This window comes from Saimiri boliviensis, chromosome 12 (genome assembly GCF_048565385.1).
Source record: "Saimiri boliviensis isolate mSaiBol1 chromosome 12, mSaiBol1.pri, whole genome shotgun sequence".
Classification (NCBI taxonomy): domain Eukaryota; kingdom Metazoa; phylum Chordata; class Mammalia; order Primates; family Cebidae; genus Saimiri; species Saimiri boliviensis.
This window is the reverse complement of record NC_133460.1, coordinates 29,131,238-29,158,404: the sequence shown is the minus strand read 5'-3', so window position 1 is coordinate 29,158,404 and position 27,167 is coordinate 29,131,238. Positions and strand designations below refer to the sequence as shown.

General features: G+C 50.5%; 1 protein-coding gene across 2 annotated transcripts in view; it reads right to left on the bottom strand.

Annotated features, from left to right (window-relative positions):
- GRID1 (glutamate ionotropic receptor delta type subunit 1) overlaps positions 1–27,167 on the bottom strand; it is a 779,700-nt gene that overhangs the window by 537,103 nt on the left and 215,430 nt on the right. For both annotated transcript variants that reach the window (XM_039478468.2, XM_074382193.1), the window contains one exon: positions 1,165–1,370. In XM_039478468.2, coding sequence (XP_039334402.2) covers positions 1,165–1,370 — 206 coding nt within the window. The remainder of the gene's footprint in view (positions 1–1,164; positions 1,371–27,167) is intronic.

The window sequence follows — 27,167 nt, the reverse complement described above, 5'->3', positions numbered from 1 at the left end:
AGGCTGCCTATTACTGGACTGAATCACTTCATGCAGGGCAACATGTTCCAGTGAAAATGCCGGGAGCCAATGGGACATCACGGCCTGGCTGACCACTGGCATGATTCGGGGCCTGATTAGCAGAGAGCATCAGGGCTGCCGGCCAATGATACCACATTAAGCATTCCAAATTTTAAGTTCCCCAGCAGTGGGCTTTGGGCTGGCTCCTGATGCATGAGGTAGCATTCTGAGTAATAATTAATTAGAGGGAAAAGCAGCATAAGCAAAGTACATCAAATGGCATTAGTATCATGCTGTATTTCTCTCCATTTTACTTTCAATCAGAGAGGGCCAACACAGAGACTGGGGTGGTCTGGAGAATCTGCAGGGAGCCCTTGGTCACCCCATGACCCATTCAATCCACTCCAAGGCACACCACATCCCCAGCTCTCCCACCAAAACCAACCCAGGCCAGGGGGAGACCTGCCAACTCCAGCCCATCACCTCTCTGCCATTAGACTACCCAGGCCGGCGCCAATCAGCCCACTCATAGGTTGTTCTAGTTTGTTCTCAAATTAATGGATCCCTCACAAGTGACTGGATTCTTCACCAATGGCTTCTTAAACTGGTGGGCCCTGTCTTCATTAGAAAGCCCCAACCTCTAATAGAGATGTTTTTAAAAGAAACATATTGATCAGCGAAAGCACCAAAAAAATAAGCACATCTAATGTATCCTTCAACAACAGGCAAAGCCACCTCCTCTAGGTGCTAAGAAATCTCAAGGCAGGCCTACCCATCTCTGCAGAAAGCTCAAAATTTATTTTATCCCTAGAGGCTTATACCTGTCAAAAAAGAGAGGAAAATTAAAAAGGGGAAAAAAAAAAAAAGGCCTGAATCTTGCCTCAGAAATCTCTGTCAGTGACTTGTAAACACGCTTCCCACCAGCCTCCCCACAGCTTCTCAGAGTCTGAGCAGGCCTTGAGTCACCTGTCAGGGAATAGCCAGGAGCCAGGTAGTGCTCAGATAATCCCTTCTTCAAGGCTGTGTGCTGCGGGCCAAGTACCTACGGGTCTCCACGTCCGTTTTGGCCACACATAAGAGGACCGCGCCCTGCAGTCCACCTGAGCCATCTTCTGCAGAGCCCTGGGCATCAGGTTCCTGAGGCCTCAGGCCCCCATGACCTACCTCATTGATGAAGGAGTGGGCTCCCTGCGGGCTGAGCAGCAGGATGGCACGGCGCAGCGTGTCTCGGTAGCGATTCAGCTCCTCCGTCTTCATTGTGGTGAAGAGGCTGGTGAATACATGGCTAATGTTCTTGTCCACCTTTTGTAATGAGACATCAAGGCCCAGCCGCGAGGCCTGGTCCAGAAAGCTTTGAAGCCCACGGATATCTGAGCAGCGGGAGAAGAGGAGGAGAAGAAAATCATCTTTTGCGGGAATGCACTGTAGAGGGTGTCTAATGCCAACACGTCCCACCCCTGCAAGCCACCAGGAAAAACGAGGGTCCAAGTCTGCTTCAGTGATCCCCTAAACAGGGGTTTGAGGACAACAACATGGACCCAGCAGTGCTCACCAGTGTGCAGCCCAGGCCGACCGTCTCTCCCCACAGGTTAGATGCCATCCAACAGGTCCTTTGGCCAGAAAGTGCCCTTGATTCACAACAAGCTCCCTCTATGGGCCCAGTCATGGCAATTCTGGCCTTCAGGCCACTTGTGCTGGTGGTCCCTGGCCCTGGCATCCCCAGTCCCCTCCACCTCCCTCTGCTCCCCACATGAGGCTCCTTGACCAACCATGGCCAGCTGGGGCCCCTGACTGGAGTGGGCCCTCACTCCCTGCACCAATCCTGTGATTGTACAGCCTGCACCACAGCACCCCAGCCCTGAGGCGTGGGACCCTGTCTGGCTTCAGGGACCTGATAAAACATTCCTCCTGCCTCTTTCCAGCTGGAGCGACTCTCGCTCCAAGTCCTGTCAGAAGCCCACATCCTGATGGAATCAGGGATGAGCAGGGGGTTCGAGGAAGTACAAAGAGAGTCCATCCTAGCACATGGATCACTGGGACAGAGGCGTGCTGGGACAAACTACCCAGGGATGGAAGATTCAACAAGAAGGTACCTGGAACCCAATATAATTGCACTGCACATTGCTACAAATCTCTCCTTGTGAGGGCTGAGGGTGCTACATTTTTTTTTAACCAGCCCCAAAATCATCTCTTAGCAGAAGCCTTGTACAAGCCATTTGGCTTTCCCAGCAAGAGGCACATCCAGGCACAGAGGCAGGCAGGTCTGGAAGTGAGACACAGTCCTGACGACGTCATTTCAGCACCTGGGTCCATGTGTGGCTGAAGCCTGTTTCTCCTGAATTTTCCAGTTCCATGAGCCAGTGAATGCCTTCGCTTGCCTAAGATGGGTCACATGCAGCCCAGACTCTCAATCCACAGGCTGCTTTTTCAAAGCCGGGGATGTTTCTTGCATCTGGCCCATCCTTGCATTCCACTTCCCATAAACAAGACCCATGCCTGAGTTGCACCCTCCAAAGGACACCCTAGATCTGCCCAGATCCACAAGCTGCACTGTCCCCATACCCTGGGAGGCCCACAGGCACGGCCTGGCCCATGCAGTCACCAAGATTGAAATCCAAATAAACAGTATTAGTTTGACTAGATTTTCTTCTTAACCAATTCCTCTCCAGAACTCTCTCTCTGCTCATTTCACACCCTTCCTGATCTATACTTGTGCCAAGTGCCATGCAAGGTGCTGCAGGAGCCTCATGCTCCCCATTGTGCCTAGAGGACTGGTTCACCACTAAGTACAGTACCAGCTGGACTGTGTGACAGGAGCCATCACGGGGAACCAAACAGTGCAAGGGAGGAGAGCAGAGCACCATGGCCGTCGTGATGAGGGTGCTGGGGGCTGTACACAGGGCCCCCTTCCCACCACAGGGGGAAAGCCCTGGACTAGGACCTAAGCAGCTGCCAGGACCCCTAACACTTAGGGCTCAGAACAGTCCCTGAAGCCCTCAGGCAAATCATCATCCCCTTTGAGCCTCAGGGGCTCTCTGTAAAACAGATGAAAATCAACTACCATTTTGGGACTCTGAAGAACCACACTTCCCATGCAGGCTACCTGCTTGTATCTCAGGAGCCTGCACCTGGGAGTCCAGGGAGCCCACCTCCTGGTGGTGCATGGGGAGGGCACAGCAGCATCTAAATGAGAACACTGAGAGCCCTCTAGAAATGGCAAATTTGTGACCGTGCAGCCATGGCCTCAGCTGCCCCTTGTCCATCAGCAACCTGGTCCCTGGAGCACAGCCATGTGAACAAACCCACTGGCTTCGCAAAGCACAGGGGTCTCAGTGTTGCTCTGCCCACTGTGTCAGACAGGAAGGAGAGCCAGACCCAGGTCTGGGATGAGGTGGCCAGCACAGGGCTCCCCCAAAGTGAGGAGAGGTAGCCAACTGAGGACAACACAGTGCCTGACACTTGCCGCAGGGCTCCAGGCCTCCAACACACAAGCCTCAGGCTGTCAACACCCTGGGCATTCCCAGAGAAGCAATTCATTCTCCATCAGCCTGCTCAGGGTCCTGAGGATCTGTAGCTCCAAAGCTTCTTGAAAGAAAAGGTGAGGAAGATAAAGACCTCTTCTTAACCCATCAGAGGAAGGGACAGGGCAAGTGTGCAGAGGTAGTTCAGGAGCCCTAACCAACAACACCAGTGCTGATGTCAGCCCTAGGCCTGCCCTCTCTGGAGCACAGCACGGTATAAATCTGCCCATCATAAGCTGGAGAACATCTCAGCACCCAGCAGCCACCCACACCAAAAGCAGCAGTGGGCTGCTATGCTGGGGACATAACAGCTTTCCATTGAGGGTTTTCCCCCTGGATCTGGGCTGTACACAACACAACCTCCAGCCATATATGGCTATTAAAACTTCAATTAATTGAAGAGAAACACAATTGCATACTCAGCTCCTCAGGTCCACTAGCTACATTTCAAGTACTCAACAGCCACATCTGGCTGGTGACTACCATGTTGGACAGCACAGATATAGATCATATGAGATGGATCATCACAGAAAGTCCTATTGCCTGGTACTGCCTGGAGAAACTGGCTTTCACCAGTGTGGTGCAAACGATATTCCTAAATATGGGGGGCTAGCTGCCTTCAGGCCCCTGGCAAAGGCTCCCAATCCCAGGTTTTTTGTTCTCTCACTGTGAGAACTCCCCCAGCTCCAGCTCTAGCTCCAGCCGTGGCCAAGTGGCCTGCATGGACTATGGGACAGTAGTAAACTTGATGCAAACAGAGGTTTGAATAAGTGTTTGCGCCTTTCCATTTCTACTCTTGGACCACGTCACCATGAGAACATGCCCACGCCAGCTGCTGGAGGAATGTGAGACACACAGAGGAGAGTCAGGCAGGCTCCCAGGCAGCCATCCCCAGCCGCAAGCCAGCCAAACTCAGACGCACGAGCGAGCCCACAGCAGAACTGCCGGGTTGACCTATAGACTCATAAAAAATAATAAATGACTGCTGTTCTAAGCCACTAAGTTTTGGGATGGTTTGTTTCCCAGCAATAACAAACTGATAGACCAAGGTCATTGGATGTATTGTATCTGGTATAGCTTATGAAAATGTTAAGTGAAACAGCAACACTTTTACCTTAAAAAGTCACCCTGTCACGGCTTGGCTCAGGCACTGTCTGCACAGGGCTCAGTGCTAGGCAGCCACAGGGCAAGGCCACGTGTCCATAGGCAACTTCTGCAGCCCTGTCCCCTCCTTAGGAAACCAGTGGTTCTCCCTGCCCATGGCCTTGGCTGTGACCCAGATCCAAGCACAGCTATAGGACGGGCATGAAGGTAGGACCCTGAGACCTGTCATCTACAAGCTTCTGCTCCTTCTAGCACCTTCTAAGGTCAACATTTGTCTTTAAAATGGCAGAGACTGGCCAGGTCTACAGAGCATACCGTGCTGCACGTGCACCATGAGGGCTGGCATGAGTCCATGGGTCTGGTATGGCCACCCATGTGGCCCCAGGAACCTTATGCCTCATGCCAGCATGGCCAGTCCTCTCAGACTGGGGAAAAAGTCACCTTCAGTCCCTTCCCTGAGCTCCCTCTACCTAAAACCTTTCTTCAGGGAATAGGAGATGACAGGGGCAGGTGGCAAGTGCCTTAGGAGCCACAAGTACACACGAACATGCACACATGGAGCACACAAGCCCTCAGAGCGCCTCTGCACCTTCCACTGCTACATTGCTGCCTTCTGTTCCCGCAGGCCCTGATGGGACTGAGCCATCAGAGAGAGAGTTTAAGCTCACTGCCAGTGGCTGGCTCCTCACACCTGAAATCAGTGATGCCGTCTGAAGGCAGTGTTCCCGAGGGATCACAGCCCTCGGCTACCACCACCTGCTCCCAGTTGGCTGAAGAGGTTAACTCTCAGCCTCCTCTTCCTGAAGCTCCTGTCCAGATGTGCTTGTGGTGGGGGCTGGAGGCAGAGCAACGGCGGGAAGCACAAGCTGCAGCCCTCTTGCCACTCTCCAGGAATGGGGTCCACTTCTAGAAGCCCACTTCTCCCACAAAGTCCTTTTCTCCCTGCAAGAAACTGAATTTGTAATGCCACCCTACCCCACAACCCTGCCCAGCCCCCAAAAACAAACAACTGTCTGCTGCTGCTGTGCAGGAAGAGAGAATTCCCCAAGAAGGTAGACAACGAACAGAGCTAGAGCTTCCCGTACTAGGCCCCTCTGGAATCCCTTGGTGAGCCCCTCTGGAATCCCTTGGTGAGCCCCTCTGGAATCCTTCGGTGAGCCCCTCTGGAATCCCTCGGTGAGCCCCTCTGGAATCCCTTGGCTCCCACATAGCTCTGGACTTTGTCCCAGGTCCTCCCAGCAAGCTCCCTGTACACACTAGCCAGCCCCATCCACCATTGCCAATGCAACTTCTACCAACCACACGCACCTCGACCCACCCCGGGAAAGGTTGCTGACTGAGGCCTTGCCAGCCTTGCATCAACCCAATCCAGAACAGGCATGAGAAGGGTAATGGCCACCAGGTCTCCAGGCACCAGGAGAGGCATGGACTCTGGAAAAGGGCACTGGCCACTGCAGGGACAGGGAGGGGCTCCCGAGAGAGGAATCTTGTGCCTTAGAGAAAGGAGGCAGCTCGGGGAGTGTAAGCCAGTCCACTCCCACGAGGAAAATGCAAGGTGACGGTGCCTGGGTCAGGCCTCCACGTCACCTCTCTGCCTCCCAGCCTCCCTGCACACTCTTTGAGCTCTCTGGGGCCCCGTCACCAGGCCTTCCCAATATCCATGCCTGCCAGAGTCCTGCCAGCACCCACCCATTCCTTCTTCTCCCAGTACTCACTGAGCACTCCGTGTCTGTCTCTCCCCTGGGTGTGGGAAAACTAAACTGAATGATCCCCTGGGGTTCCTGTATCGCAGAACTTAACATTTCAGAGGCTGAGAACAAACCAGAACAAATCAAAAGCAGGATAGACAAAGACGTGATTTCCAACAGTGAGAAGAGCCCCAAAGAAAATAAATGCTGGACTGGAGGAGACTTCAGGGTGGGATAGGAAAGGCCCTGCATCCATGAGGAGAAGCAGCTCTGGAAACCCCTTGGGAATAACATTCTAGGAGGAGGACACAGCACACAGAAAGTTCCAGAATGAAATATCTTTTGACATCAAATGAAGAAAAGCCTTGCTCACCCCATGACAAAGCTGGACTGTGAAACTGCCAGGAAAGGAAGCTGAGGGTCAGTGGATACCAGGGACCGCCGTGGGGAGGAGATGACACAGGTCCCTCCCCACCTCCACACCAGCTTCCTGATGCCTGCCCTGCTCATCCTGGCACATCATGGCTATTCACCCTCTCCCCCTGCATCAGGCTTCACGACTCTGCTCTAAAGCTCCAGCCAAAGTCGTCAACAAACAGGGATCCTCCTCGGCCTTTGTCTTCCAAGGTTTCCCAGCATCCAGCCTGCGGCCCTGCCTAATCCCTCTCCCCCTGGGCTTTCAGGAACAATGATATGCCCCTCTGCTCCCACCCACCTCCCCTTCTCCTCCTTCCCATGCTCCCAGTCACACTCCCACTAGTCCTGGGTGTCTCCCTGGTATCACCTGCCATGTCTGTTCTCACAAGTCTGAGAACAGCAGCACCACACATGAGCTAATGAGGCACACATCCTGGACTGGCTGAGGCCTTTCAACTTCACCTAAACATTTCCTGAGCTCCACTCTCCCTTCTCAGGTTCAGCACTGTCACCTCTGCCCTGGGGCTCCTGCAGCAGTGTCCTGCAGGGTCCCTGACCCTAGCATCTGCCCTCCAACACATCCCACAAGAATTTTCTCTCGTGAGTTTATATCTGCTCATAATACAGCCCTCCTCTAAACCTTCAACAAATAACACAATTTATGTAAGAATTGTTAAGAAATTAGTATCCTCAAAAGCATCAGTCAATCAAGTTGCAAACAGAAAGTCTTCTAGAGACTTCATTATTGTGCACAAAATAGACTCCAGACATTTTGGTACCTAAGAGACTGTACTTCTAACAACATTTTCCTTTTTTTTTTTGTTTTTTTTTTTGTTTTTTTTTTTTAGCTGGAGTCTTGCTCTTGTTGCCCAAGCTGGAGTGCAGTGGCACAATCTCAGCTCACTGCAACCTCTGCCTCCTGGATTCAAGCAATTCTCCTACCTCTGCCACCTGAATAGGTGGGATTATAGACGCCTATCACCAGGCCTGGCTAATTTTTGTATTTTTAGTAGAGACAGGGTTTCACCATGCCTAACGGCATTTTCTATTTGTTTTTACATTCATCACCTGCCTTCACCACGACCTCCCAAACCATGCACCTTGCACTCCAGAAAAGGAAGCTCTTTGCCCACTCCTGGACATCCCCCATACACACACACACACACACACACACACACACACACACACACACACACATTCTCCCTCCACTGGGAAACTCAGTTTGAAATTTACAGAGCCCCACTCCTCCGTCAAGACCCAATTCAAACTTCCCCTCTGAGGCCATCTCAGATCCTGAAGTTGAAATTCATGCCTCCTTCAAATTTAATGATATTAAATAATATTAATAAATAACATTAGATCATAATATACAGGAAACACGAACCAGGCCTTCCCCACTGTGATACTTATCAAACCCCAAGACTCAGTGCCTAGCACAGAGTCAGAAACAGTGAAAGTTTACCGAATCAAATTGAACCGCAGAGGGAAGCCGCCTGAAGCCCAGCATGACTTCGGCAGCCACATGCTGACCATGTATCCAGTGGAGGCAAAGCCCTAATTGGTAAGGAACTGAAGTTGGAAAAATGATTTTTTCAAAATCTAAGGTTATAGCTGTGACTATCCCTCCATTCTCTCTGAAAAAAATCAGATAGTCACTGGGTATTTTTAGTACCCTCTTTCTGAAAATTAATTGAAGCAAAAGAACACATTTGAAATTGCTTCCCCTACTATTTTCAATTTCTAAGAAAGGCCCAGCCACTGAGAGTACTTACAGAGAATATTTTACCATCTGTAACGTACATATATATGTATGAAGGCTGCCACCTCACACCCAGAAGAAGTTCACAGTTAGAAGTGTTTTTGGATTATTGGCAAATTTTCCAAAGGCTGAGACACAACTTTAATTTCATAGACTTTTTTTATTTACTTCTTTCCTATCTGAGCCCTCAAAGATATGCTTTGAATTTCTTTCTAGATGTAGTGGACCCATCATTCAAGTTCATTTCTAAGAGCCCTGCTCAGCCTCCTCTCCTCTTTCATCACACATTCCCCTCCCACCAACAGCTCCTCACATCACAACAGTTGTTGCAAGCGGAGCAGTTGTGATGGTGGCAGGGTCTGCCATTTCCAAGAGAACCCAAAGAACTATCTGCTGTGATTCCAATCACAGGGGATACCTTTGCCCTCTGCCCGCCCAGGATCCATCTGGAGCCTCACCTCCCTACATCTCACACATCAGCTTCTCAGCTGTGCATTTTCTCTTCCTCCATCCCCACCCTCTTCCTTCCTTCCTTATATATTTCCCAAGCACCGTCCTGGGCCAGGCCCTATGCTTGGTGTCAGAGCAGCAGAATTTTAAAATTTCACAGCCCTGCCTGGAGGACCTCCAGGTCCTAAGGGTAAGACTGACATTGACCCTGAAGTGGCTCCCTTCTGCCACTTACTCAGCACCTCCTAATGCCAGAACGTGTTCCATTTGCAGACAGTATTTCATAAATAAATGAATTCCCTGCAATCCATCCACGTAGGTGACTCTCTGTGGGACTCAGCCGGGCACCAAGCAGGCCCAGGGGCAATTCAGCGAAGGTATGGCACATCCAGTAACTGTCAGTAAAACTGGAAGCAGGCCTCCCCCATCGTGGGGTGACAAGGTCGCCCAGAGCCCAGGCAAGGGCTGCATTCAGGTGAGTAGAATGATGGTGTCCCACCAGCCTCAGCAGCACAGGGCTACTGCTTTAAGTCTTCTTGCTCACAGTCTTGTCAGGGAGAGTCTTGTCTGGGGAGAGGCCTCCCTGTCCCCATCTCAATCCCAGCTGCCCAGACAATAGTCATGGCAGGCCTGGCCCTGAGATCCTCTAGAGTGACATTCCATCCTTCACCCCAAAAAGCTCTACCCTCTGTATTAACCGTATCATTTTTTCCAAAGATATAAACTTATTTATTTTATTTTTTATTTTAGTTTCAGAGGGTACCATATGGAACCAAAAAGGCTGAAGAACCAAGACAATCCTAAGCAAAAAGGATTGCCTAAAGCTGGAGGCACAGTGTACTTAACTTCAAACTATACTACAAAGCTATAGTAAGAAAAACAGCATGGTTCTGGTACAAAAAATAGACATATAAACCAATGGAACAGAAAAGAGGGCCCAGAAATAAAGCTGCACACATACAACCATCTGATCTTCAACAAAGTTGACAAAAATGAACAATGGGGAAAGGACTCCCTATTTACTAAGGGGTGCTGGGGTAACTGGCTAGCCATATGCAGAAGACTAAAACTGGACCCCTTTTTTGTATCTTTTTTTACTTTTTGATGCCTTGACATCTGGGGCCTTGCATACCCTGGAAGGCCTCTCTCTCCCTGGGTTAGTAAACAACTCGCTCCAGAGCACACCTTTTATCTGCAAAACAACCAATCCAGAGCCCAGACCCCCGACCACATTTTATATTGAGATCTCATACTCTGAGCCACTCTACACTTGTCTTAATCACCCCAGGGCCAGGTACTAGACAACCAGGGCCACCTCTATGCCCCAGAGCCCACTGGACTTATTCCCACCAGCCAATCCTAAGCCCGCCTACCCTGCCTTGCCTGTTCCTCCCCATAGAAAGCACAGCCAACTCCTGCCCATAGTTTCCCGCTCCTCCCTTCTGCTTCCCCATGGCACTTGTTGGCAAGGCAGGCTCTCTTCTCCGGGAGCGAGTATAACAAACAATCTTTTCAATGGTAGTCATCTCTTAATCTATTGGCCTTGCCATACCTAAATCATAATAAAACCTGTATTAAAACTCCCATGCTCCTTGAAGCACGCTCTGCAATAGCCAAGACAGGGAATCAGCCTAGGTGTTCACCAGCAGACGGGTGGATGAAGAAAACGTGGTGTACATGCACAATGGAATGTTATTCAGTCTTTAAAATGAAGGGAATCCCGTCATTTGCAACAATGTGCATGAGGCCGGAGCACATTATGCTAAGTGAAATAAACCAAACCCAGAAAGACAAATATTGCATGAGCTCACTTATAAGTGGAATGTGAAAAAGTCAAACTCAGAAATAGAGAATAGAAAGGTAGTTACCAGAAGCTAGGGAGTTAGGAGATTGGGAGATGTTGGTCAAAAGAGATGAAGTTGCAATTAGACAAGAGGATCTATTGTATAAATGTTGACTATAGTTAATAACAATACATCACATGTTTGAAAATTCATAAATGAGTCGATTTTAAGTGTTCTCACCATAAAAAAAGCATGTGAGATAATGCATACGTTGATTAGCTTGATTTAGCCATTCCACAATGTATGTGTATATCAAAACATCTTGTATACCATAAAAACATATACAACTTTCACCTTTCAAAAAAAAAAAGCACCCTCTTCCATGGCAGTCTGAGACTCGGAGCTTAGGAAAAGGCACAGAAAAGCAGCCCATTGCCCTGCTCCCCCAGGGGTGTGAAGAATAAGCACAGGCCAGAGTTCACTATCTGGGTGATCCTGGGCAGGCACCTCTCTGAGCCCATTTCCTCACCTGCAAAGCAGAGCCAACCCCACCTTCCTCCTAAGAGGCCTTAGATCCTTCAGTGACGGGCATACATTACAGCTGGCACAGTGCAAAATAGATGTTCAGCAGCTGTCAGCTCCCTTCCAACCTTCTCATCAGCACATGGAACGCCCCCAAAAGGGCTCCCAAATGAGCAAATCATCTTTCTTTTTCTAGAGTCTCATCAAGAAGGGAGAGGCCATCCTGACAATCAGGCGGCACAATGGAAAACTAAAAAGGTCGTCTCTCCCTTCTGTGATAATGGAAATTCCAAAGTTGTAAAGTGGCTGAAGGGGAAGGTCTGTCATTGAAAACTCTTTGAGAAGAGAAACAAGTTTTTGCCTCTGATAAAGGCTGATAGTACCCAGGGGCCTTCTGCTTCAGAACCAGCCACAGAGCCACATAAGGGCAGATTCAGGAAAGGGAGTGGGTGGTCTGGATGGCTCCGCATGGGCACGTTCAGACCATGTGTTCACATGTGTGCTAGCTGTTTCAGACACAAGGACCTTAGTGAGCCATACCCACACCTCCTGCCTGGGGCCCTGACAGTGGAAGGCTTCGGTTGATACGACCACATTCCGTTTCCCACCAAGCTCTATTCCTTTCCATTTCAAAAAACAAACACAGGGAAAAACATTTTAAATAATCAGGCTGGAAGACCGAGATTAAAAACAATTTAAAATAAACGTCTACTCTGGCACTTTGGAAAAAACATACCACGCTGCATTAAGTGCTTTGAATTAAGTAAATTATGCCAAGTAACTAATTTACATAATTATCAAGATTTGCATTTTACACATGTTATGATGAAAATGGGTTTATAAAATAATTCTTCACCAACTTCTATTCCAAGTTGGGTTCCAGTATTTGGATAAAATTCCGCGGTGTTTGTCTGCTACTGTCTTTCATGTTTCAAATCTCTGGCTCCTTCAATATTTTCTTTTAATCTGGCAGGTCCCTTAATCCCACTGTAATAAATAGTCCCTTTGATTTGCAATTTCCTTCCGTCAACTGAGTGAGATCATATTTTTAAAAAATCCATAATATGCTAATGATTTTTAGAATTTTCACAAATAAAGTTTGATGTCCCTGTCACCTTTCACTTACGAGGTATTTGGTATTGATTTTAGCAGTTCTTCCTCTATGATTTGCAGGGATGGTTTTCAGAGTCCTGCTGCTTTGACGCCTTTTTTTCAGGATGAGGAATCTGCATGGCATTTCCCCGCAAGCTTCTTGCCTGCATCAACAGGGCCCTCAGGGCAGGAGCAAGACCCTAGCTGAAGGTGCTCAGTGGGATGCCTGCCTCCAGCCCTTAGGTACTTGGTGCCCACAGGCCTGGAGCCAAAACGCCCTCTCCCTGAGCTGCTGGATTCGTCAGTGCTTCGTTTCTTTTCTCCCTCTCTGCAGCTCGTGAGGAAGGCTAACTATACCACAAAAGATGAAAAATCTGAAGGCCAGAGAAGTTGAGCTACTCCATCAGAACACAGAGAAATGACCCACATCATTGCTTTGATGGAGTTCTGGGTGTTTTTCTGGACTCCTCTTTCATTTAAGTAGCAAATCTAGAGAAGTAATTTCCAAGTGTTTGTCCAAACAGCCACATGTGAATTTCCAGGGGCCCCAGAGCTGATGCTTTTGGATTTTGTTAATGCCATAGCCAAATGACGTCTCTCCATGATATGGGCAAACCAATGATGGCGTCATTGTAACAGCATGAGACAGACTGAATGTTTGTGCTCCCTCAAAATTCATGTGTTAAAATCCTAACCCTCTACGTGATGGTATTAGAAGAGGGGGCTTTGGGAGGTAATTGGGGTCATAAGGGCAGAGACTTCCTGATTGGGATTAGTGGTCTTATAATAAAAGAAGAGACTCGAGATTTTTCTCTCTGTACCACATGTATGCACTGTGAGAAGGTGGCCAACTGCAAACCAGGAAGAGTGCCCTCACCAGACGTCAGATCCAGCACTTTGATCTTGGACTTCTCAGTCTCCAGACTGTGAGAATTCAATATGTATTGTTTAAGCCCCCAGCATGACGTATCTTGTGATGGCAGCCCAAGCTGACTAGGATACAGCGCGTCCTATCAAGGTCTGACTTCTTGCCAGGCACTATGTGAAATAATTTGCATATACTATCTCATCTAATCTCCATGACACCCTCATAGCTTGCCTGAGGCTATCCAGCCAGGAAGGGGCTCAAATCCAGGACCTCTGACTCCAGAGCCAGAGCTCTTTAGTCTCATTCACCAACAAGCTGAAGGCACCTGGGAAGGGATGAGAAGGAGGCAGGTTTGCAAACCCCATCACGTTTGCAATAGTCTGGTTTGTGTTGCTGAGGTAGACGCCTGGCACACACATTTCATCTGAACCTGAGCACCTACAGAGAATTACCAGAGTACGCCCATTTCACAGATAAGTCACTGCCTCAGAACAGAGCTGGGATCCAACCTCGGATCTGTCTACTATAAGGGACTCTGCTCTCTGTACACCAAGACACGGAAACCCCCATCCCTTACCCCAGACCTACCTAGTGGCCACTGCAGGCATACAGAGCTCCAGAGAAACCATGCAGCAGGCTGGCCAAACGCTGGAGTCTGGCATTTAAGAATGGCAAGAGAAAAATGTGATGCCTACCATTATCAGCTGTTAATTTGCAATCAGTATTAGTAAGTGACATTACACAGGGAAATGCAGCATCTTCATTAGTTCTGTAAATTATCACTCTGAGTAAAGCCCATTCTACTAGAAAGAGCAGCCCTAACGGAGTTGACTTGGAAGCAATCTGGGCTGGGTTCCACCTCTGCAGACCCATCCAAGGGCCACCCAGGGGCTGTCACCCACCTACCCAGAGGGCCTGCCTCATTCCTAGGACCAGCAGTGTCTCAGGATCTGCCCTGAGATTGGGGGGCAGAATACGTGTGGGGCTGCCCTGGTCACTGCCCACACCTCCCACCCTCTCAAGGACATGGTGATGGGACTGGCTCATACTATCTCACCCACTCAGGCTTGCTCCAAGCCTATGCTGGTGCCCAGCCAGCCCATGCCGTATCATGGATACTAGAGAGAAGGATCAGACCCTGTCCCCACCTTCAAGGAGCCCAACAGGAAACAGATGAGAAAACATGTTTGAGAATGCACTAGGAACAGCAGGAAGAGCATGCAAAGGGGTCTGTTTCCCCAGACAAAGGGAAGGTCCAGCCAGGGAAGGTCTCAAGAAACCCTTCAGAGAGTGGGGAATTGGAACTTGAAGGATGAAGAGGCACTTTCTGCATGGACAAGAGAAGGAGTATTCCAGACTGAAAGGATGTCAGGATCAAAGGCCTCATGGAACCCAACAGCCCATCTGGGGACCTGTGTGTGGTTATGTTTGGGTATGAGGGGTGTGGGGCCTTGTGTGCCCCCTGTAGGATAGCCACAGCGGCATTTCTGGACAGGAGGGATGCCAGGGAACCCTGAGATCAGGGCCTAGAGCCCAGCCATGCCAAGCCCACCCCTCCTGCCCACTGCCTCCTGTCTCTGAGGATGACAGCAACAGAGTCATGCACCGGAGTGAGCTCTGAAGCCCTGCTTTGTGCCCAAGAGCTCCCATAGCCTGAGGAGCTGCTGCTTAGCTCTCAGGGAGGCCACTTCAAGGCCGGGCTGTGGCTTCCCCATGGGAGAAAGAACCTGGGCTTTGGGGCCTGCCACAGAGGAGGTGGACCCACGGGTGGCCATCTCTGGCCTGGGTATGTCTCTTAAGCTCCCTGAGCCTCAGCTGCTGCCTCTAAATTGGGCAGGGTGAGGCTGCCTAGGGGTAGGACAACTGTGAGGGACACACAGAAGACAGACATGAAGCAGCTGGGACGGAGCCCATGTGAAGGGCGGGCTGCTCAGAACAGCAGCCCATCCTCTACAGTACAGCTGCCACCCCTCACCCGCCTGTGCCTTGCCAGCCCTGACACGGGAGGCTTCTGTCTTGACAGCTTCCCACTGACCTCATGACAAGTGTTCTTTAAATTATGTATTTAATTTACATAATTACTCTCTGATATTTACCCGGGTTTAATTTGTTTCCTCAGGAACCTGCCTTTGAAGGGACAGTGCCAAGCAGAGCCGGGAGTGAAGCCGCAGCAAGGGGCCTACAGATGCCACTGCCCCTCGGAGTGGGCCTCCCAACACCACTTCCACAGAGGGACCTCACTCTGCCTGAGCTCCAGGATGCCACGGAGCCTCTCGTGAGTGAGCCCAGGAGGTGCCAGGTCTGGGATGCCACCCCAGGCCGGAGTCCGGGTGCAAAGTAAGGCCTCCCTGACTGACACATTCACAGACACACACACATGCTCAGGTAGGCCGACTCCCCAGTGCTCACACTCACCTGCACTCACACACACTCAGTGTGCTGGAGCCCATCGCACCGCCTCACCAGAGCCTACTGTTAGATTTTCAGGAATTTGCCAGCCAGTTATTAAGCACAGTCGCTATGGATTAAATTATATAAACCTATCATTAAACAAATTATATTAACAAACAAAATGGATAAATACACAAAGCTCATCACTCCCCATTTATTCTGTTGCATTTTACTATTATCTGTGCTCTCGAGGCCATTAATGTCTATCCTATCTGAAGCACAAGAAATAATGGGTGTCATCGTTTCCCAATTCCATGTCCAGGGACATCATGCTACTCAAGATGGGACTGGTGATCAGCAGAGGCCGGGAGCTTGGCAAGAACGGGGTGGTGACAGCTGGAGACCCCAGCCCAGGCAGCCAGGCCATGCTAGGAGCAACACAGGTGGCCCAGGGCCTCTGCAACCCCACAGAGCCCTGCCACCAAAACATGCCTGCTAAGCCCCCAAATTAAAGCCACATCTATATTAATTAGGAGGCAGGATCTGCAGGCCTAATGGGGCTGCCTGCCCATCCATCACAAACTCGTTACTTCCCGCCAGAACCTCTTGAGCCAGATTACAAATGGGATGTAGGATGGGGGCCGGGGAGGCAGGGTATTATCCTGAAATATAATTTGAATTTTCCTTCCAAAACACCATCCTCAGGCTGATCCATCACATGTCCGCACCCGCCCATGCCTGGCACAAGCAAGGGCTGGACGGAGGGGCCATCCATCACAGGCCGCCGGAAGGCCCTGGAAATGCCAGGGCTGCTCTTGGGCTCTGAGGAGGGTGCAGACAACTGGACTAATAGCATGATCAATGCCAGTGGGGTGTGGCTGTCTGGACCAACACTGTCCCCTCTCCTCCTCCCAAGGGCACTCTGGGCGAGGGGAGCAGGGAAGCAAGCCCGCATTTATGGCTTATGAAACACCTTTACACTGCCCCACACTCTCCCCTTCATTTCCTCCTCACAGCAAGCCTATGAGGGCAGGGTTTTCATTCCTGCTTTACAGAGAAAAAAAAAATGGGGCCTAGAGAGCCTCAGGCACTCTAGTAATAAGGGCTGAGCCAGGTGGTCTGATTCTGTCCAGCTCTGCTGCCTACAGGAGAGTAATATAACAGAATGTCAAACCCCAAGGACCACAGTCCTCACTCTGGTCTCCACGAGGGCCCCCAACTTCTTGACCAACCTCCATATCCAAGGGGGTCCATCCCAGCAGCAGCAGGTATCTTTAGAGAATGGCCCCAGACCCTGGGCTTCTTTCTCACCACTGCATATCCCCAGGTCCGAGCACAGAGCCTGGCATGCAGTAGCAGCTCAGTAAAGTCACATGGAAAAATGTTCAAATTAATTACAGAAATGCAATTCCTTCTCCAGGGGCAGAAGCTCGAGTCCAGCAGGAGCCCACTGGGTTGATGCTGAAGCCCACACCTGAGCTGGGCTGTGCAAACTGTAAAGGAGGGACTCACAGAGCTGCCATCATGGGCTGGCCAAGACCACACACCTCTGCTCGCTGCCACCTTTCCAGGAGCAAAACCTAGGACACCCCAGCAGTGCACCCTGCACTGTACCAAACCCCATGCACTCCCCATCTCATTTATTCACCCCAGCAACCCCAGGAGGGCAGGTCTATTATCCCCACTTCACAGATGGCAAAACTGAGGTTTGGAGAGATGGTGCCAATGCTGTAAGTCCAAGTCAGACTGACTACAAAGCCCCTACCCAGAGTCTCTGTGATATTTAGGAACGTGCCTCCTATGCAGAAGCCCTTCATTATTGTTAGCCCCTTTTACCTTCCAGAAAAAACAATAATCAAAAATAAATCCACACTCTGCCAGATGCCCTCTGCCCAGGCCAGCACCATGGGCTGTATGGTTGCTGAAGGCTGGGGAAGGCCCTTTGGTGGCCCTGGGTCTGTTCAGCCCCTGCCTGCAGCCAGTAGCTGGGTGTCCACTTTGTCCAGCTCACCCAGGCCCAGTCAACAGCTGGCCTGCCATCCTTCAAGGTGTCCACCATACAGCCTCTGCTTGGGACAGCAAATGGGCTCTTTCCTAACCCACACCTGCCTTTTTTTAACTAACTTTGCAAGAACAACTGAAGAGGCAGATTCGGATTCTGAGTCAGAGCTTTCACTGCAATTATAGTGATTTCCAGTTTAGAGGGAAATGAACACCCCAGAACGCATTTAGAATTGATCCTACCATTCTGGAACAGTAATAAAACTTCCTAAGGAATAAAATATGAGCAGTTCATCACAAGCCCTGTCACCAGGATAAAGGGGAGATCCAATCGTCTGCAAGTGGCACAGATTCTTGGGGCAGTCGGAGGTGTCAGAAGCCCTAGTAGAAGTCCCCGCTTCTCGTCTCCATTTCCCTGCCCTTTCCACTGAATATATATATCAGCTCTACACGAGGGGACAGGTTAATAGTCCTCAGGAGTCTCTAGTGGATATAGGGGAATAGAGAGGGCAGGAGGGAGGAAAGTCATGAATCTCCAGCTGGGGCTGGGCTAGGTGCTTGCCTCCACTAAGTTCTGAAGATCCACTGGTGGGGTGCAGGCCTGAAGAGGATAGGAAGCAGGGAAATCTCCGAGCAACAGGATAGGTGCAAGGCATCAACGGTGACTGTGCCTGCTAATGGGGAGAACAAAGCCCCAGACACCCAAGGTAAGTTCCAGTCCCCAGTCTGACCTTCCTAGCTGAGCACAGCCCAGCTAGCAGGCTGGAGGAGGAGTCAGATGTAGAGACAGCTGCAACAAGCTGCAAAATTCAGAACACTATCAATCAGATCCATATGTAAATGCTAGGAGAGCCCAAAAGAATGCCTGACCTCTAGGGAAGGTGTGAGCAAGGGAAGAAGAGAAGGGCAGCAGATGCATGCATAGTTTGTTGCCTGCCCAGCATACCCCTCTTCTTCTGGAAACAGCTCCCTGCTCTGATTTGGGGGAATGCCTCCTTATTCTGCTCTAATCCGATCTTGTAGTTCTTGTGGGTGCTGCCATGGATGTGCTGCCATCCATGCCTCCTGTCCCCCAGACACTGGTCATAGCTCACTAGTCCAGGAGAGGTCACATGATTCAGGTCCAACTTGTCAGAACCCTTCCCTGATTTTTTTCAAATCGTAACTAAGAGAAGAGGGGTGGCCCTCTATACAAAGCTGGTAGGAGGCTCCAGAGGTGAAAGCTGCCATGTTTCTTGTCCAATGGAGGAAGCTGGGGGTGAGGGAACTGACCTATACACAGGTGAAGAAACCAAAGGGCCACATTTGAGTCCCTGGTTGACAAAGCCAGAGGCTCGGATGGCCCCCTGCCCTTTAACTAGATAGCTCAAGGTGAGTTTCTAGCACCCATTGCCAAAAGAGAACCATAAGAACAAAAGCACAGAAGCAAGAATACGTGTGACTTGTGATGAATGGTGTTATGTGGCAGCAGATGGGGAAGGGAATGTTGGAAGAGAGGGCTAGAACAAGTCATGCCCAGGTGACCTCATGTCTCAAAGGCCAGCATGATGGCTCTGTACCCTCAGATTGGAGGAAGACCCTAAAGTTGAGGAAGGACATAAACAGGGCTGGGCTAAGAGAAGTGGACTGGAGAAGATGGTGGCCAGGTGTGGGAGGTGCTGTGACAGACCCGGCAAGAGAGGATGACAGGCAGGGTCCGAGGGGAGAAGCATCAGGAGTGAAGGGATAAAGGGGAAGAGTCAACAAGCTGACTGTCTGGATGCAGAGAGGAGAAGAAAGAGGAGGCCAGGATGGCTTGGAGGCTTGCAAATAGGACCTCTGGAAGCATGAAGGTGGTAAGAGTGAATCTGTGAACCAGAGAAGGAGGAACAAGCTTAGGATGGAAGCTATGAGTTCTGATCGGGGCTTGTTTACTGTGAGGTATTGCAGCACATCTTAATTAGATGCTTGAAAATGGGTCCAAACATGGTCAGGGCTACAGATGTAATTTGTGGTGTCCTCACCACAGAAGAACAACAGAAATCACCGAAGTGAATGTTGGCCCAGGAAGAAATACAGAGCAAGACAGAACGAGGGCGAAGGACAGGGCATGAGATCCAGGAGACACATTCCCTCAAAGCAGGAAAAGTGGGCACTTTCAGTAAGCAGCGTGGCCAAGAACACTGAGTGCTCAGAGGGTTCAAAGGTGGTGAGCTTACAACAGTGCTGCCCGTGCCATCCGTGACGCAAGGCCCCCAGAGAACTTCTAGTGGAATGACAAATGGAGAAACACGAAGAAGGGCTTGTATGCCAAGCTCAACCATTTCTCCCTAAAACACATTCCGTTTTCTCCTGCAGGTGCTCACCAGCAGGACCCTTCCCATGGACAGCTTAGAATTGGGAGTATTTCCCAGTAACTTGAGTTCTTAACCCACCTCTGTGGCCCCCATGAAAGAAAGCAGATGGAAAGTCCAGGAAGTGACAGTGAGGTTACCCTAGAGACAACCTGGAATCCTCCCAAATTATAAATGCAAGTTGACAGCCAACAGTCAATGAAGGTGTTGTCAGCATCCTCTCCATAATTATCCAAAATACAGGAAGTAGTAGCCTCTTCAGGACTGTCCATAGGCATGGCTGCCTGGGCTCTGGCTCCAGCTGCTCCGACAGGTAGCTGTGGTCTCCCTGAAAGGATGTTGGGCCCCTGGAGCATGGGACCAGCACACCCTAGACAGTAATCAAGGGGATTTTCAAAAACAGCATGAGTTCTCAGGATCTTCTGCTGTGTCATTTCATGCCAGACTTGTCCCCCCAGCGCAGCGTTTCTGCCCTGACACAGCCCTGCTCACAAGCCTCCAAGGCTCCTGGGTCTGTGGAAGAATTTCCATTCCTCAGCCTGAGACTGAGCACCCCGACAGAGGGGAAGGGCCTGGCCCTGGGAGTCAGACAGCCCTGGCCCCAGTCTTGGCTTCACCACTCATCAACTAAGGTGCCTCTCACCTCTCTCTGCACCTTCATTTCTCTACCAATGAAATCACTGATTACAATTAAAAGGGGAAATGTATCTCCATCACAGGGTAATTGTGAGAGTTAAAGATCAAGCATTGTGGCAGTGCCCAGTGTATTGCAGCTACGATGACCATCATCAGAAATTGCCCACCCCAGACTCACCCACCTACTCAGCCCCTGGGAAGGAGCTGATGTGCCCCTTGCCTATCCTGGCTCTCACCAGCATATTGTGACTTTCACCAGCACCCTGTGACTCCTGACCTTTCCAAGTTCTCTCTGCTCTGTAGGACTCAGTTCCAACCCCACTTGAAAGGGCTCCCAGACCGAAAGAAACACCTGTGTGAGGTCATAGAGGTACCACAGAGACAGGAAGTGATTCAAAGAGGTAATCTGGGAGGCCATGGGACAAGTCAGGAGACCCTGAAACATAGCTGAGAGGTTTGTGTGACCAATGGGAAGCAAAATATGAGCAGACATCCCCAATCAGACTGTGCACCTGAGACAGAGGATGGGTGATCCCACACTGTCCAATGTGGCTGCCACAAGCCACAGGGGGCTCCTGAGCACTGGAAACGAGGCAGAATCAATTAAGATCAGCTGTAAGCATAAAGCCAAGGTTGAATTTCAAAGCCTTAGTACAAAACAAGGAATGTAAAACATTTCATTAATTATTTTTATATTAACTACATGTTGAAATGACAATAATGGGCTAAAAGAAATATACTAAATTAATTTTACACCTTTTCCTTTTTACTTTTTAAATTTTAAATTACATATGTGGTTCACATTATACAGTCATGTGCCACAAAATGACACTTCAGTCAACACTGAACATGATAATCCCATAGGTTACAATGGAGCTGAAAAATTTCTCTTGCCTGATGATATCATAGCCACAGAAACAGCATTGCCTTTTCTATATTTGTTTAGATACACAAATACTCACCACTGTGTTACAGTTGCCTACAATGTTCAGTACAGTCACATACTGTACAGGCTTGTAGCCTAGAAACAACAGGCTATCCCATATAGTCTAGGTATGTGGGTGGCTGTACCCTCTAGGTCTGTGTAACTACACAGTAAGCACGACAATCTGCCCACCTAAGACACACTTCTAAGGATGTACCCCCATGATTAAGCAATGCAACTCTATTTTTGTTAGAGCTGGGCCAGAGCCTTGTCTGCTCCACAGGACACAGCTTCGCTCAGCATGCCTGCTCATCATTCCTGGGACAGAGGCAGGGGGCACAGGGCTAAGCACCCAGGGTTCAACACTGGACTCTACCCCTTACTAATCATTTGGCAATGAACAGTTTTAACCTCTCTCTTCCTTTGTTCCTCACCTATAAAATGGTGATTATAACAAAGCCAACCCATGGGATTCTTATGAGAATTAAATCTACATTCAAAGCAGGTAGAATAGTACCTAGCATGTGGTAAGAGCTGAACTAGCTCTATCACCACCACGATCATCTTCATCACCATCACCACCACCACCACCATCATCACTATCACCACCACCACCATCATCACCATCACCACCACTACCATCATCACCATCACCACCACCACCACCACCATCATCATCACCATCACCACCACCACCACTGTCACCATCACCATCACCACCACCACCATCATCATCACCATTATCATCACATTCACCATCACCTTTATCATCATCGCCACCATTATCACCATTATCATCACCTTCATCATTACCTTCATCATCACCATTATTATCATCACCACTATGACCATCATCACAACCATCAACATCACCACCATCAACACCAGCATCATCCCTATCATCATCATCATCATCATCATCATCATCATCATCATCGTGTGAGCCAAAGCACACTTGTCCATGCCATTCCTCCAGAACACCAATCCCTCAACTGGGGAATTAAGCCAGGATGGGTCTGATTTCTACACAAAGGAACCACCCATAGACAGGCATGCTATGCTCGCTCTTGACAAAGCCACAGCTGAGTCCCAAGGCACCCTGCAAATGCCCACTGTGTGCCAGTCCTCCATCCCTGCTGCGTGCACCTCACCAAAGCACAAATTTTACTTCAACCATGTGGAAATCCCAGTTCAGTGCAGATTGCCTACTCTGCCCCTTCCCTCCCAGCTGCCATGCCTCCTGCAGACCAGCTAGCTACCACTGCCACTCTGGAGTAACTCTTTAGGACCAATGACATTAAGAGTTTTCACAATTATGCCAACAAAAAGAAAGCTCAGTATGTATCTTCTGGCATTCAGAGAGGAGGGAAAGATGGAGGCATTGTCAACAAAGAGTCAGGAGGCTAAGTGGCCAAAGCCAGCAACCTGCTGGTGGTCACCATTTTCAGACCCAGGTACCTGCCCAGATGTGCCATGCAGAATGTAGCCCATCATCAGCAACCCCCAGTGCCATAGGAAGAAGGCCACCAGCATGCACTGAGGGTCTACTATGTTCCAGGAACCATATGCTCCCCATTTAGCCCTTGCAAGAGTCCTTCCAGGGGGAATAATAACCCTATTTTTACAGATCAGTAGCCTAATGCTCAAAGACGTGAAGTGACTTGCCCAGGGTCACACAGGATATAAGCAGTAAAGCAGAGAATGGAGTCTAGGAGATTCCATCCCAAAAGCTGTTCTCTTAGAATGGTGTAGCCCACTGTCTGAGCACATGCCTAGCATGCTGGAAACAAAGCATCCTTATTCTTAGAGGCCAAAAGCCTGCCTGATCTCTCAACATCTGTTTGGATACTCTCCTCAATATTCAAGAAAGAGGGTGTTCTTGTGAAGAGGCATTTACCCCGCTGGCTCTCAGGAAAGCTGTGCAGTCCCAGGCCTCCTACCTCTCAGCTGACAGCACCAGCAACAACAGACAGCTGCACGACGTGAAACACCCACACCTTGGCCGCCCAACCCCAGCGACACAAAGAACTAAGGAATTCTTAGGATCAAGAGACAGTGTGAGAAAATAAGCTGGTAGCAAGGAGTATCAGGAGGGAAATCCAGGGGCTGACATCCCAGCTCACTCAGGCACATTCAGGTAGCTAGGGGTTTCTGAAGCCTAGGTCAGGGTGTGGGGTGTAAGAGGGATGACGGGGCACTTGGAGGAGTGACTGAGTCTCAGAAGCTGAGCCAGGACAGGCAGCTACAAGAAGGCAACAGCATTTATGAAGCTCTCACCCGGTCCCAGGCTCTGGGGCAGGTTGACGTGTGCTACCCCCACCGAGTGCTCCTGCTTCTCCCATGAGAAATGCCCTAACCACATCACACAGATGAGAACAGTGAGGCTCAGTGAGTTTTCTAAACCAAAAAAATAACCTTAGAAGCTGAGGCTAGGAAACTGAGGGTCTCTGTAGGACATGAGTGCTTGAGGGAGTCTCCAGGAGGGCTTATCTCTCATCAGTCAGAATCTGCCTTCCCAAAAATGCTGCACATCTCAGCCACATCACCCCGGTTCCAGGCAGGGCTTTTTGCAAGCAGGTAGAGATGACTTGCTGGCTGACTTGCCTGAGCCACAGGCTTGCAAGCAGGTGATGGCGGTCACAATGGAACTGGATCACTGAGATGGCTGGAGGTGGAGGATTTGATACCAACATCTCAATCCACTCGGAAACCAAGAGGAAAATGAAACAAAAATTATATCCAGCTTCTTCCTGTTAAAACCAAATCAATAGAGAGGGTAGAAAAACAAGTGTGTTGTATTTTGTACAAACTTCCGACTGTCACTCTCTGTTTACTGAAGAAAAATGCTGGTGGTGACCCAGGAAGGGCTCCTGGCAGCTGGCCTGCTCTGGAGGGACAGCAAGATACCCAACCAGTGGTAGGGTTATGGCAGGGTGTTTTTGCAATGCCATTTTACTTCTAATTAAAATTAAATATTAAACAAAAGGATATGTATGCATGTGTCTTGGGGTAAGTAATTTATCCAGATGGACCCCCATATCCTTTGGGGCCTTGGGTGGGTGGTATCCTAGGCAGCAAGGCCCAGGGAGGAAAAGGGGAACAGGCTGCAGCCATCACAAGGAGGGAACTGCCCCAGGAGCAGAGACAGGAAAAGGGCAAAATCATGGGCCCAGGGACCCTGATCCCATGCAGGGAGCAGGAAGAAGAGATGCACATCCCCATCCCAGCCACCCAAAGCCCAGCCAAACAGCTCCTCCTTTGCAGAGCCCAGTGGGGCCAGCTAACTGCAAACTGTTCTCTCACCTAAAAGCAAGGGGCGACCAATCTTGTTTGTTTTCAGAAGCTTTCCACGGGTAAAGCACATAGTAGCTCAAACCCAATATACATTTCCAGTTCGACAAATCCAATCCTAAAAACGGGGGTGTCCTGTGCATGAAAAGGGTCTTGGGGCCACCTTTTCAAAAGTCTAGAGGCATAAAGTCTATTTAGAACTGGGGCCAGCAGAGTGCACACTGGTGGGCAGGTGAGGGTGCTGGATGGGGCCGTCCGTCCTGAGGGCAGGCACACGCTGGGCCTAGGCTGCTGTGAGGAGAGAGGGTCTAGGTTGGCTGGTCCTTCCCCTGGGTGCTGTAAAGGGACACAATGGGTCTGCGTGATGGGGAGAGAAGGGCCCTTGCTAAGGTGCTCTTGGGGCATTTTATCAGAAGGTCCTGATAGCAGAAGCTAAGACAGAGCTCCATCCACCCAGCTGGCTTTCTCTAGGATCAGGGGCTGGTGGTATGCATCAGTCCTATCAGGTGGGTGCAGGAAAAGCACTGCATTGGCACCTCCCTAGGCATGAGTTAGAGTTCTGCCACTCTAACCCAGGCAGAGGGCCCTGGGTCCCATCACTTCACTGCTCTGAGCCTCTCCTCCTGCACCTCTAAAGGGTTGCTCACCTTGTCGGGTGGTGGCACAGGGCAACTAGTGTGAGTAGGGAAAGCAGGGGCTACCTGTGGAGCAAACAGGTGCTGGCCTGGGAAGAAACACCCTGCTGGCACAGCTGAGTGTGAGCTGGTTTTCCTAACAAGGTCAGGGCCCAGGGGCCTCAGAGCACAGGGCAACATGGGGGACTGTGATACTGGAGATGAGGTCGGGCTCGAGCAGGGAATGGCAGCCTCAGCCCCAATGACAGCCTGAGTGGGGCCCAGGGAGACTGTGCAAGTCTCCTTGGACACTGGGCAAGTCGGAGCCAGGCTGGAACTATGGCCCAAAGAACAGAGCTGGGAGCCCAGGGCCCCAGAGGAAGAGCTCAGCCCACGGGCTTGGGCATCTTAAGACAGTGAACTCTCCCTCCTAATGCAAAGAGGCCAGACCAGTCCACATTCCAAATGCACTCAGGAAGCCTAGGAGACCTCAGGCCTCAGACCTGTGGCCATGGGATAAGAATCCCCGTGGAACTCTTGCCAGCAGCCCTCAGGGGGCAGAGCCTGACCCACTGTATGGAGAAATCACCATTCCTTTTGGCTTCACTATTCTTTGGGAATGACCTTTGGGCATCTGTCCCAACACCCAGAGAGAACCTTCTGGGCCATGCCCTGTGCCCAGGACTGAGATGGGCTGCTGCAAACAGGATCCTGGGGACGCAGATTTCTCTCCAGGTAGGCAGCCTGGCAGGGGCATATGTCTGACCCACTGTCAGGGGCATGGGAAGGAGCCTTCTGAAAGCCAGTGTTGAGGGGTTGTTGCATTGGAGAGGCCTGAACTAAGTAGCGCATTAGGGTACAGGAACCTCAGGAAACACAGGGGCTGAGGTGCCGAACCTGAGTGCCAGGAGGCTGGAGAGATGGAGGCAGGTAGTGAGAGTGACTCCGTGAACCCCCAACAGGCCAGTGCCCTCAGTGCCCTTTATGCATCCCAGGCTGGTATGGGGCAGGCTGAAGCCACTGGGAACAACGGGGGTGGAAGCAACACAGCCTGGCCTAGCACTTGTGCCTGACCCCATGGCTGCCCTGGGCCATGGCACTGCCAGCTGTCTCCATCAGGCCCAAGTAAAGCACTCCATGGCCCATCCTGTCCTTGAGGTCCACAGCAGAGGTAGAGCTAGGGGTTGCCAGGCATAGCTGTCCTGCGAGCACACGCCCCAAAAAGAGCAGCACTTTTTGACGCAGTTCTTAAAGATCCTCTGTTAACACATCTACTGTTAAGCCAGTGATGAAGCCTGTGAGCGTGACACTCTGGACTGATGGCGTCAGCTGCCAACCAGGCAGGCTGAGAGGGGGTCAGACGCTGAGACTTTGAGCCTTGCCCCTGCAGTTGGCCTCTGGCTGCCCCTCTGGCCCAGAGCTGTGAGCAGGGACTCCGTGTGGGAGGCCTGGGTCAGACAACGCTTGTTGAGTCCCCACTCGGTAGCAGGGACAGTGGGGGCTGTCCATTTGTGGTCTCTTAATCTTCTTTCTGGGAAGTATGATTATCCCAACCAAATGGCTGAGAGGATGAAGAGCACAGAGGAGGAAGAGTGGCCCAGCCCCCTCCCCCACCCACCCCACCCCCGCTGGCATGCAGTCGCCTGCTCAGCCTCACCCATTTCCATGTGTCACCCTGTCCATCTCAGAAGCCACTGGCATGGCAGGGAAGGGTCTCAGGCCTGAGGCCCCTGCACCACTGGTGCTGCTCACTCTAGCTGGCCCTAGTCCC